At 34.4% G+C, this 12,453-nt stretch overlaps 2 protein-coding genes across 6 annotated transcripts in view; one reads left to right on the top strand and one right to left on the bottom strand.

Moving 5' to 3' along the window:
- The window catches only part of cbfa2t2 (CBFA2/RUNX1 partner transcriptional co-repressor 2), a 40,484-nt gene extending 38,746 nt beyond the window's left edge, over positions 1–1,738 (top strand). For all 4 annotated transcript variants that reach the window (XM_048198631.1, XM_048198630.1, XM_048198633.1 and 1 more), the window contains one exon: positions 658–1,738. In XM_048198631.1, the coding sequence (XP_048054588.1) occupies positions 658–954 (297 nt within the window). In that variant the 3' untranslated portion in view covers positions 955–1,738. The remainder of the gene's footprint in view (positions 1–657) is intronic.
- Positions 1,739–9,333: 7,595 nt separating this feature from the next.
- The window catches only part of necab3 (N-terminal EF-hand calcium binding protein 3), a 52,162-nt gene continuing 49,042 nt past the window's right edge, over positions 9,334–12,453 (bottom strand). For both annotated transcript variants that reach the window (XM_048198635.1, XM_048198634.1), the window contains 4 exons: positions 11,689–11,801; positions 11,478–11,555; positions 9,556–9,647; positions 9,334–9,395 (listed from right to left, as the gene is read on the bottom strand). In XM_048198635.1, coding sequence (XP_048054592.1) covers positions 9,367–9,395; positions 9,556–9,647; positions 11,478–11,555; positions 11,689–11,801 — 312 coding nt within the window. In that variant the 3' untranslated portion in view covers positions 9,334–9,366. The remainder of the gene's footprint in view (positions 9,396–9,555; positions 9,648–11,477; positions 11,556–11,688; positions 11,802–12,453) is intronic.

Raw genomic sequence — 12,453 nt, 5'->3', positions numbered from 1 at the left:
TATATATATATAAGATCAAGTAAATACTATATATACTATATAAAAGATTAAATAAATAATATATATATATATATATATATATATGATCAAATAAATACTATATATATAAGATCAAGTAAATACTATATATACTATATAAAAGATTAAATAAATACTATATATATAAGATCAAGTAAATACTATATATATATGATCAAATAAATACTATATATATAAGATCAAGTAAATACTATATAAGATCAAGTAAATACTATATATACTATATAAAAGATTAAATAAATAATATATATATATATATATATATATATATATATATATATATATATAATCAAATAAATATTATATATATATGATCAAATAAATACTATATATACTATATAAAAGATCAAATAAATACTATATATACATATATGATCACATAAATACTATATATATATATATATATATATATATATATATATAGATCAAGTAAATACTATATAAAAGATCAAATAAATAATATATATGTCTTTTAATCAATTTAATGCCTTTTCGCAGAACAATGGTATTTCTAAAAGTGTGAATTTAATATTCTATTTAATATCGTAATGTGTAATGTTTATATGTTTATATTGTAATAATGACCATAAGTCATGTGTGTGTGTGTGTGGTTGTCAGTGCTGTTGGAACTGCGGTCGTAAGGCGAGCGAGACGTGCAGCGGCTGTAACGCGGCGCGATACTGCGGCTCCTTCTGTCAGCACAAGGACTGGGAGCGACATCACCTCATCTGCAGCCCGGGGCTCCAGACGCAGCCCAAACCCATGTCCGCCCTGAGCGCACGCATCCTGGCCAAAGCCCCCGAGAGCGGCCCCGTCCCCAGTCCCGGCCTGGAGAAAACCTCCAACACCTCCAGAGCGTCCACACCGTCCACACCAGGGTCCTCCTCCTCCACCCCGGACGCCGGCGGACACTAGCGGAAAAGACGATTGTAATTCACGGATGTGACGGAACCAGGATATTCAGACACATTTCTTGCGAGTCTATTCACTTCTAACCGACAGGACGACGTGTTTTTGGCTTATCTGGTGCAGATCTTCTGGTGATTGGTTTCACCCGCACAAACTGTTGTCAGTGTTACGTGAGCGTCTGTTTGTTTGTGTGCGTGAGTGTGTGTTTGTGTAAATATCAGAGCAATATAAAAGTGATGGATTCACCAAAGCTGTCAATGCTGTGACATGTTTCGTTCCTGTTCCAGACTTTATTAAATGACAATATTATCAGAGAATCGGTACTTTAGTGCATCAGACGTGCACTGTATGTACAGTAAGTGTGTTATAAACCCTGGTCTGAAGGGACCAGTTTTGATCAGGGTCCGTTTGTACAATCATCATCTTCAGATCCGAATGGTAAAAAGACATAAAAACCACCAGACCAGGTCTAGTGTGAACCGGTCTGTGTGCATCAACACGCAAAACTCTAAAATCTCAGGAGGATATGTACATAATTTGATGTTTGTGCCACATGTAGAGAGTCAAGGGTTCGGTGAGTCTGTTTCTTTTCTTTTATTTCTTCAACTACCTTCGTTTCGTACGGTACACGACATGTTGATTTATTTTTTCATTATCAGAATGTGTAAAATATAACGGTGCAAGAGAATCTTTATTTTGTGAACTACTCTGTGACATTCATTTTTTTCCCTTCAAGAATTCTTGAATATTGGTATGAAGTAGATATTAAAAAATAAAGACATTAACGTGGCCTCGGGGCTTCGGTGGTCGTTGTGTTTGTGGATTTGATCGTACTGAAAATGAAGCGCATCAGAACAGTTTTACTATTCAGCTATTTTGATAGTCCATCTATTTAATAGTCATTTTAGGGTGTATTGTTTTTGCACTGATATTCATGTAGAATAAAAAACCCATTAAAATGTCGGGTACGAGGCATTTATTGTAACATACACTACCAGTCAAAAGTTTGGAAACATTGCTATTTTTAATGTTTTTGAACAAAGTCTCTTATGCTCATTAAGGCTGCATTTATTTCGTAATAAATACAGAAAAAACAATAATATTGTGAAATATTTTTACAATTTAAAATTATGGTTTTCTATTTTGATATACTTTAAAATATAATTTATTTCTGTGATCAAAGCTGTATTTTCAGCATCATTACTCCAGTCTTCAGTGTCACATGATCCTTCAGAAATCATTCTAATATGATGATTTATTATAAATGCTAGAAATAGTTGTGCTGTTTAATATTATTTTATATAATAAAAAGTTATTCAGCATTTATTTAAAATAGAAATCTTTTGTAACAATATACACTATCGTTCAAAAGTTTGAGGTCAGTAATTTGTTTTCTTTCTTTTTTTTTGAAAGAAATTAATACTTTTATTCAGCACGGATGTGTGAAATTGATAAAAAGTGATAGTAAAGATTTATATTGTTAGAAAAGATTTATATTTTTAATAAACGCTGTTCTTTTTAACCTTTTATTCATCAATGAATCCTGAAAAAAGTATCACAGGTTCCAAAAAAATAACTGTTTCCAACATTGATAATAAATCATCATATCAGAATGATTTCTGAAGGATCATGTGACGCTGAAGACTGGAGTAATGATGCTGAAAATTCAGATTTGATCACAGAAATAAATTATATTTTAAAGTAAATTAAAATAGAAAACCATCATTTTAAATTGTAAAAATATTTCACAATATTATTGTTTTTTCTGTATTTATTATGAAATAAATGCAGCCTTAAAGAGCATAAGAGACTTCGTTCAAAAACACAAACCTTTTGACTGGTAGTGTATGCTAAAATATAACATTTACAGGTGCAGTCTGTAACTTTTCTTAGTTAAAAATGATCTAAAATCAATTTGAGCAAGTACATAAGTTCAAAACTATCTGCTTACCTCAGCTTGATTCACAACGGTAAGCTTGTAATAATGTTTTATAATTCAGGTGGTACTGGTGGGTTTCCACGGGAAATTCAAGCATGCCGTCATTCGTCTTTACATCATTACTTCACGTCTGTTTACATAAAGAAGTCCCAGTTAGTAGGCTATATGCGGATCATTTAATAGCCTTTTCTCCGAGCAGCTGCAATAATTAAACTTATCATTTTGATGGCGGAGTGTATGGTATGATTAATGTTAGAGATTACACTGTACAGAAATTGAAATCTACAGATAACGCTAATACACTCTAAAATACACACAGTCACGCAATGCTGATGTTGTTAACATTAACAATTTGAGAACAAAGTATAACAATAATAATAATTTGCACGGTTTGGCATGATATGAGCCAAGCGATCGTTAGATTTAATCACATTGGAACTTTTTTTTTCTCAGTTGGTCAGAACAAAAGTGGCAGACGTGTTACTTACTTGTTCAGATGATATTTTCCAAGACTTTGGAAGTAAAGTATCCACCGGTGCTGTGACTGAATGCCACACATTCTCCTCAAAACATTAGATTCATCCGTGCTGAGGAGCCGTGCCGATGCACAACCCACAAAAAGATGATAATTCCACAAATAACTGCAATTGCAGGTTTCGAACAGAGATGGCGACAAAGAGGCAAAACTTACAGACTGCAGCTTTACAGAAGATTTCACCATGTACAGAATGAAAATGCATTAATTTATGCCAATTTAGTTGCCATAGGGAAAACTCATTCCAGATGTCATCTGATTTAGATATAGTCCAATATAAAACAAATTCACATATGATAAAATGTTGAACATTTAAACCTGAGGTGAATAAATCACAAATGTTTGCTCACAAATGAGCAAAAACAATCAAGAAATGTGTTGTGATGAGATTTAGTGACCTCTATGGTCGGGAGACTAAAATGAGATAAAGGAACTTTTTACCTAATTATTTTACCATGGTTACCATACCATAGTTTCAACCCCAAAGAAATTAAGGAAAAACAGATTATTATTATTAATAATAAAATCTAAATATGCCATCATTGTACCATGGTACCGTCACAATATGAACGATTCTGAAAGCTGTTTACACAATTTCAAGAAGTTCCCCAAATTAATCTAGCACGGTTTTACAGTATGTGATGTTTACAGTAGGTATTTTGACATAAGGTTTCCATAGTAACTGTCAAGCAAGGAAAATGTCTTAAAGTGACAGTTCACCCCAAAAATAAAAATTCTGTCATCATTTATTATTTTGAAGAATGTGGGAAACTGAACAGTTTTGGGACACCATTGACTTCATGTGGTTACAAACTTTCTCCAAAGTATCTTCCTTTGTGTTCAGGAGAACAAAGAAACTTATACAGGTTGGAACAACATGAAAATTTCATTTGATTTTTGGCTGAACTATCCCTTTAAATTTGCTCAAAGTGAGTATTTCAGGAATTTGACGGGTGTTTTTCCACGTTCCTCCACTAGATGGCAGAAACACACTGCTTTACCAGCTCTAGTCACGTGGATTGACTAAAGGAGTTACTTAACATGACCAAGTGACTGATTCATGGTGATTTGTAGGTGAATTGTTGGTCAAATAAATAAAGTTTGTTTGGAGAATTCTTTTTCTGAAGTGTTTTTGACCAGTTTATCTTTTTTTGTACCATCCTTTCACTTATTTAACAGTTATTTAACTATTAATTTAACACCTTGATCAAAATCATAAGACTTTTGACTTGAAATGTGTAGAATACAGATTTTCAACATGCATTTTCAAAAAAAGTAGGTAAATACGATGATTTTACCATTTGATGCTACATTTTGAGTTCTTCAAAGACTGTAAAATGTAATCCATATTGAGTCCTCTAGCTGAGTTTCTTTGCTTTGTAGTTTGAGATTTTTCTTTGAGTGAACAGGCGAGCAGATTGTCTTATATTTTGACGTTCTGGAGGTTTAGACATTAATGTTAATGAAGACAGACAGCATTAGTCATTCATAACATGCAGATGTGCAGGATCAGTGTCATCTTCACCCACACACACTCACAAACATCTCCTCTGTCATCATGATACTATAATAAAGTTGCTTGACATTTAAGAGTGTTTTGGAACAACACGATTTGATTAAAGGTATAAATGACAGTCACGCAACACAAAAACCAGTGCAGATATAAAGTCTGAATTCAACACCACCAATCAGAATCGCTTCACTTCAGTCGACACTCTTGATATTTCTGCCTCGGTGGGTTTGGTTGACTTTCACAGTGAACACACACACACACACACACACACACACACACACACACACACACACACACACACACACACACACACAATGAGAAATGTTTCTTTGCCATTTATATTTTATTTTAAGTTAACATTTTATTTTATTTCAAGTAACAAAAATGTTTTTTTATGGATTTAGTAAATTTACAATTGAGTAATTTATTATAATTTACTAAAGTTGCTATAACCCTGGGATGCATGAGTGCCAAACACCACCAGAAGAGGGAGACAGAGAGAAAGGTATATGTTGAGAATGAATACTAAATACTAAATACTGCAGTATTGTACAAAATGTAGTATAAAAAAGTTTGTAGACAAACTTTAAGTTGGCTTGAAAAAGCATAGCCAGAAAGTTTGAAGTTTTAAAAGTTTGTAGTTTGAAGCTTTTCAGTTTGAAATAGTTTAAGTTTTAGAACTGTAGTTTTAAAAGCTAGATAGATAGCTGGATAGGTAAACAGATAGATGGATAGATAGATTTTAATTTGCTATGTGGTTGCTAGGGTACTCAGGGTGGTTGCTAAGGTGTTGCTATGCGGTTGCTAGGGTATTCGGGGTGGTTGCTAAGGTGTTGCTATGCGGTTGCTAGGGTACCCGGGTGGTTGCTAAGGTGTTGCTATGAGGTTCCTAGGGTACTCGGGGTGGTTGCTAAGGTGTTGCTATACGGTTGCTAGGGTATTCAGGGTGGTTGCTAAGGTGTTGCTAGGGTACTCGGGTGGTTGCTAAGGTGTTGCTATGAGGTTCCTAGGGTACTCGGGGTGGTTGCTAAGGTGTTGCTATGCGGTTGCTAGGGTATTCAGGGTGGTTGCTAAGGTGTTGCTAGAGTACTCGGGTGGTTGCTAGGGTGTTGCTATGCGGTTGCTAGGGTATTCGGGGTGGTTGCTAAGGTGTTGCGATGCGGTTGCTAGGGTACTCTGGTGGTTGCTAAGGTGTTGCTATGCGGTTGCTAGGGTATTGGGGGTGGTTGCTAAGGTGTTGCTAGGGTACTCGGGTGGTTGCTAGGGTGTTGCTATGCGGTTGCTAGGGTACCCGGGGTGGTTGCTAAGGTGTCACTATGCGGTTGCTAGGGTAATCTGAGTGGTTGCTAGGGTATTGCTATGAGGTTGCTAGGATATTCTAGGAGGTTGCTATGCTGTTCTGGGTGGTTGCTATGCGGTTGCTAGGGTGCTCTGTGTGGTTGCTGTGCTGTTGCCATGGTGTTTAAGGTGGTTGCTTGGGTGATCTGGGTGGTTGCTATGATAGATAGATAGATAGATAGATAGATAGATAGATAGATAGATAGATAGATAGATAGATAGATAGATAGATTTATTTTTCGTAAAGCATTATTTTGTTGCGTGTCAGTTGTGATACACAGACATTTCACATTTAACAGAGGCTAGCTAAGAAGGGATGTGCTCAAGAGGTGCACTGATGATCAAAATAGGTCACCAATGGGATTTGCAAAGATCCAATGTGAGAAAGTGTTTTTTATGGGGAGGGGGATACTTACAAAGGTACTTGTGAACTTACTTTAAGGGTAAATGAACTGGTTGTTTCAGTACAGTGTTTCCTTTACTCTTTACTTTAAAATGACTTTGTCTATAATGGGTAATATTTTATGTATTTGAGGTCTGAGATGTGGCAAACAGTATTGCCATCTAATCAGCCAACCAATATTGTCTTAAATATCCTGCATAGCACTTCGTCTTTTATAACATGAGATTTTAAGCAAATGTTGATTTTGATAAAATGTTGCAACAATATGTTAATTTTTTTTCATGAAAAATTACAGTTTTGGACATATAGGGCAATAAAAAATAACTACAAATGAGCATGTAAAGCAAATAACCTTGCAATGTTCTCACAAATAGTTCTCATAAATTTCATAAATTATCCTTGAACTGAGCACAAAAAGTATTGTCGCTTCATAACATTATAGGTTGAACCACTGCAGTCACGTCGACTGTTTTAACAATGTCTTTTACTACCTTTCTGGGCCTTGAAAGCGGTAATAAGAGGACAGAAAGCTCTCGGATTTCATCAAAAATACTTTTTGTTCCGAATATCAATGAAGGTCTTAATGGTGTGGAACGACATGAGGGTGAGTAATTTCATTTTTGGGTGAACTAAACCTTTAATATTAGCCTAAGAGTTAGTAATATATCAAGACGTAGATGTATTTATTCAAGTGCATGTTTGTTTGTGAGGTTTTCACACATTTTTTTTTTAATCTCTGTCCAATTACCATATTTGACAAGAACTTAAAAGTCCTAATTACTGTCTGCCGTCTCAGCGCTGAATGTTTCTGCATCATTTCAGAAGCATCGTGAAAAAACCCTGAACCATATCATTACGAGAGAGAGAAAGCATCTTTCCTATTAACATTTCTGACTTCCTAAAGTCTAGCAATTTATATTCACATATCATCCACAAACAATGTGACAGTGATACAAAAGACAGGCCATTATAAAGTTAAAAAGCCAAAATGATTGAAGAACAAAACCACACACAGAATAATCATTCGAGTTTTATTTTTCATTCAAATGACTAATCCACATAAAGTGAAAAACCTAAAGCAAAAAGGTCAGGTTTGTGTTTTTCAGTTAAGATGCATGAATAGTACAACAACTAGCAGGTTTCCATGTCCATCGAACAATAAGACAGTCAAACCAGGATCTTACAGTGTCTATGCAGTAAACTAAAGGAAAAGATCACCCTGAAATCATCATTCGCTCCTCAAACACCACTTTTTATGTTTATACAGGTTTAGAACAAGTAAATGAGGGTGAAATAATCCTCTAAACACCTTCAGGAGGGTTTACAACACATCTCCATGTAAAGTCTATTCTATTATCCTATATTTCAAACTTCTCTTGAGAAATAATTGTTTGATGCAAATCAACTGACACTATAAAACGTCTCCTAATCGGCATGCAGTTTCATGTTCCAGTATCCAGAGAAGTAAAAGTGACTTTAAAGGTGTTCGACTCGAGCAGCAGATCATTTTGCTAGTGTTATTGTAATTATTTACGAGAACACATGAATTCTTGTGTTTTGCTCTGAGAGTCGCTGTATCTGCATCAAAGCTACTGGCTTGAAAAGCTTCATCACGGAATGGAGCAAAACACGCTTTGATTTTCTATACATGCGAAGAATATCAATCACACCCATGCCTGTGAGAGTCGGGGTTGAGCACAATTCAGATCTGAAGATTCGGTTCACGAGTGTAAATCTGAATCGAACAATTGGGAATTCCAAAGAAATTCAATACGGTCACACAGAGGAACTCTATTAGTTCAACACAAGCTCTAAAACATAAATATTTACATCATTATTTTTTAACTAATCTATTCCCTGACATGTAGATATGTTTTCTTCTCAGTGTTTATCTAAAGTTAAATTGTCAAAACAATTAAAAGCCATCAAAACAGATCTTAATTTCGCAGAGCAGACCACCATTCGACTTAAAAATAAATACTACAAGCAAAATATGAATCTATTATTAAATAATAATATATTAAGTAAATTCTAGGAATTTAAGTATTCTTCCATTGGCAAATTAAAACAAAGGTAGCTTTTTAAATATAATAAAATATATCATTTTAAATACTTTAGAATTTATATTAATATCTTTGAATTTTTATTCTGCTTTCTTCAAAACTATTAAAACATTTTTGTTTATTGAAATAAAATAAAATAAAAATATTAGTTTAAAAATTTTAACTAAACAAAATTAGAAATGTTGCCTTGGCAATAAACTGAAAAACTTTAAGTTGAAGCACTAAAATTATTAACTGGAAATAAATAAAAAATAAAACTAGGAATATTTACAAAAAAATAAATAAAATAAAATGACAAAAGCACATAACAAAATGATCAAAAACGAAACTAAAATTAACATGAAAACTAAAAATATAAAAAAGCTCATTAATAACTATAATAAAAATGTAATAAAAACTAAAAATTCTATATTTCTGTGTCCATCTGAATCCACTTCTGAATGATGCACAACCCTGTGTAACATGTTTTGTTTTCTGTGTTTTCTATTAGACAGACATTATCTATAAAATGCAACACAAAAACGGTGTGTGATCTGATTTTTTTTTTTTTAGAGCTATTCATTAATTCAAAGACACAATGGGGTCATTTTTTTCCGATCGGGGTTCAGCTGTGTTTTCTTGTTGCTGTTAGTTGTTTGTCATGATCCACCAAGACGCTGTGAGAAAGAAACAGGTGGATATTAGAGAGATGAAGCATCATAACTCCTCATTAAAGGCAACTCGGCTCCGTGTTTAATTCCTTTTGCTTCCAGGCTGAGACAGATGCATTTAGAAATTGCTTAAACTAATAAATGATGTGACTACACATGCTCTTACCTGGCATGAGCATCGTGGAGACGATCTCTGGGTCCTCCAGCATGTCTATGATGCAGCGCTGGAACATCTTACTGGCGTCAGACTGCAAATAACTGCAGAGAGACGACAGACGTCAGGACAATCTCATATTATCAGATGATGTAATGAACAACAGATGAAAACGGCCTGCTGCTTCAGCCCTCAGGAGACTAAATTGAGTTTTGAGTTACATTTCATTTAAGTCTTAAGTTAAGCATGGAAACTTGTTTGGAAACAATCATTTTTGCAATTCCATTAGATGCCACTAGTGGTGCACAAATGACACATTTCAGCTTTAAATAAGCGAATATATTTTCCTTGTGCATTAAAAAGTGAGTTAATTGCTATACATCAAAAATAATGCTAAAAGGAAAATGTATCATGGTTTCCACAAAAATATGAAATGTTTCTTGAGCAGCAAATCATCATATTAGAATGATTTCTGAAGGATCATGTGACACTGAAGACTGGAGTAATGATGCTGAAAATTCAGCTTTGATCACAGGATATAAATTACACTTTACTGTATATTCACATAGAAAACAGCTGATTTACATTGGAATAATATTTCAAAATTTTTAATGTATTTTTGAGCAAATAAATTTAGCCTTGGTGTGCATAAAAACATTAAATCATTAAATCTTACCAACAACAAACTTTTGAACGGTAGTGTAAATAGATGCAACAAACCTGAGTATTCAAAGTATACAGAAGTTTGGATTTATTAATAAAAGTCAGCGCTTTTTATCTTTTTATTTTTTTAAAGGAGAAACACGTCATCTATTAAAGCATTTCCTCCACAGCAGATAATTACATTGCTGTATTATTCACTGCAATTTATAATTAACTTTTTTTCTGAAATAATTTATTTCTTAAATTTCTTGAAGGAGAAGATGAGATCCTCACGTAAGGTGTGTGTACTTCACAATACCGTCATGTGAAGCATCACAAATGAGATTAGGTAACATGAGCCGTCACGTGTAAATCTTCTAGATCAGTGTGTGTTTGTGAAATTTGTGTTACTAGATGAGCCATCTGCTAATTTGAAACGAGTCTCGTTAGACCCTCAGCAATCTGGCTGCCAAACACGGAGTCGCACAAACACACAAACACACACACACACTCAAACATTTAGATTCCTAAAAGAAGACTTTAATTGCACACTTTTTTGCTCCCCAAAGCTGCATTTGTTTGCCCAAAAATACCGTAAAAACAGCAAAATTGTGAAATATTATTACAATTTAAAATACCTGTTTTGTATGTGAATATATAGTAAAGTGTAATTTATTCCTGTGATCAAAGCTGAATTTTCAGCATCATTACTCCAGTCTTCAGTGTCACATGATCCTTCAGAAATCACTCTAATATGATGATATGCTGCTCAAGAAACATTTATGATTTTTATCAAACAATTATTACCAATCACAATGCAACCAATCAGAATGCATTGTGCTTTTCAGAAGGAGGGGCTTCATAGAGACAGGAACTAAACAAAGCGTTACTGACAGGCTGAGAAGAGAGGAGCTGCAACAATGGAGAATGAAAGTTTGAAAACCTGTTCTAGTAGAGCCCTAAACAACATCAAGACTTTGTAAAGGGGCATAACATGGCCTCTTAAATGGGAAAGTTAGCAAAATGTTCTTAGAACATATTTTTGTTAGCTGGGTAATCAACGTTTTAATGTGTAACCGAACAGAATCGTGGCCGATCGTGAACCCTGACAGATATAAAACCCAGCAGGAGCTTCTGCACATGGAGGACTGCAGCAGGAGGCCGAGTGAACCTCAAACTAGACCGTGCTTGTCTTGTGTTCGTAAAAATAGACTCCATTAGGATTTGATTTACAAAGACCCTTGAACCAACTCTCTAAATCATTATGTTGCTCAACACACACACACACACACCTCATCCAGGAAATGCGGTCCTGCCAGAACTCATAGATGATGTAGCAGCTCTTCTCAGGAAGCTTCTGGATGGACACACTGAACGAGAGACAGACAGAGATGATTTCATATGTCAGTTTTTACAGGGTTAATATTCTCTTGGAACATGATTATATTACGGTTCATCCAGTATCTTGATGGTAACTTCATAAAATGAATGTGTTTTTCTCACTGTAGGTTGTCGTTCTGATTGGCGGTGGTGTCGGCGTAGCTCTTCAGAGCCTTCTGGAACTCCTCGAGATCGTTCTCCGTCACGCTCATCTGTCTCTGCACCAGCAGAATGTTCTAGAGAAGGAAACACAGCGATCAAACTAATGCCAACTTCTGTTTTCATGCAGAGCAAGTGAGTGTTTCTGCTGAACATCTGTGCGTGATGTAAAACCTGTCATTATTCATTCTCCCGCATGCACTTGAGTATAATATAATGATTTAAAATCATTGAAAGTGCTGACATTGTCCCTTGTGAAAAAGAAGTGCATGTATATATATAAAACTGTGCTTGCAGATAATATAATTTAATGAAATAAAAGGCCACCTAAGAGAGTTCACTTTCATGATTGTTTCTTAACACACTTTTAAAAAGTGCACTTTGTAATAATGTCAAATTAAGTTTCAAATTTTAAATCCTTATGACTTAATCTTTAGCATGCTTTACAGACGTACACTTAATTTAAAGTGTGTTGACTAACATACTAAAGCACGGGTGAAGTACTTGATTATAATTGTAACTCTAGTGTGTTATTTGATATTACATCTACAGTAAATATATTTTAAATGTACTAAATTGCAACTTCATCACAAATGTGTAATTAATTACAAATATACTTAATTACATGACATACAAGTTTCAACAGAAATGACATTAAATTATGTTTTAATGGTAACACTTTAGTATAGGAAACATGTATTCACTATTAACCAGTGTTGGGGAAAGTTA

This window comes from Megalobrama amblycephala, linkage group LG8 (genome assembly GCF_018812025.1).
Source record: "Megalobrama amblycephala isolate DHTTF-2021 linkage group LG8, ASM1881202v1, whole genome shotgun sequence".
Classification (NCBI taxonomy): Eukaryota; Metazoa; Chordata; class Actinopteri; order Cypriniformes; family Xenocyprididae; genus Megalobrama; species Megalobrama amblycephala.
Note: the sequence above shows the minus strand (reverse complement) of the source record. Positions and strands in the feature narration are given on the sequence as shown.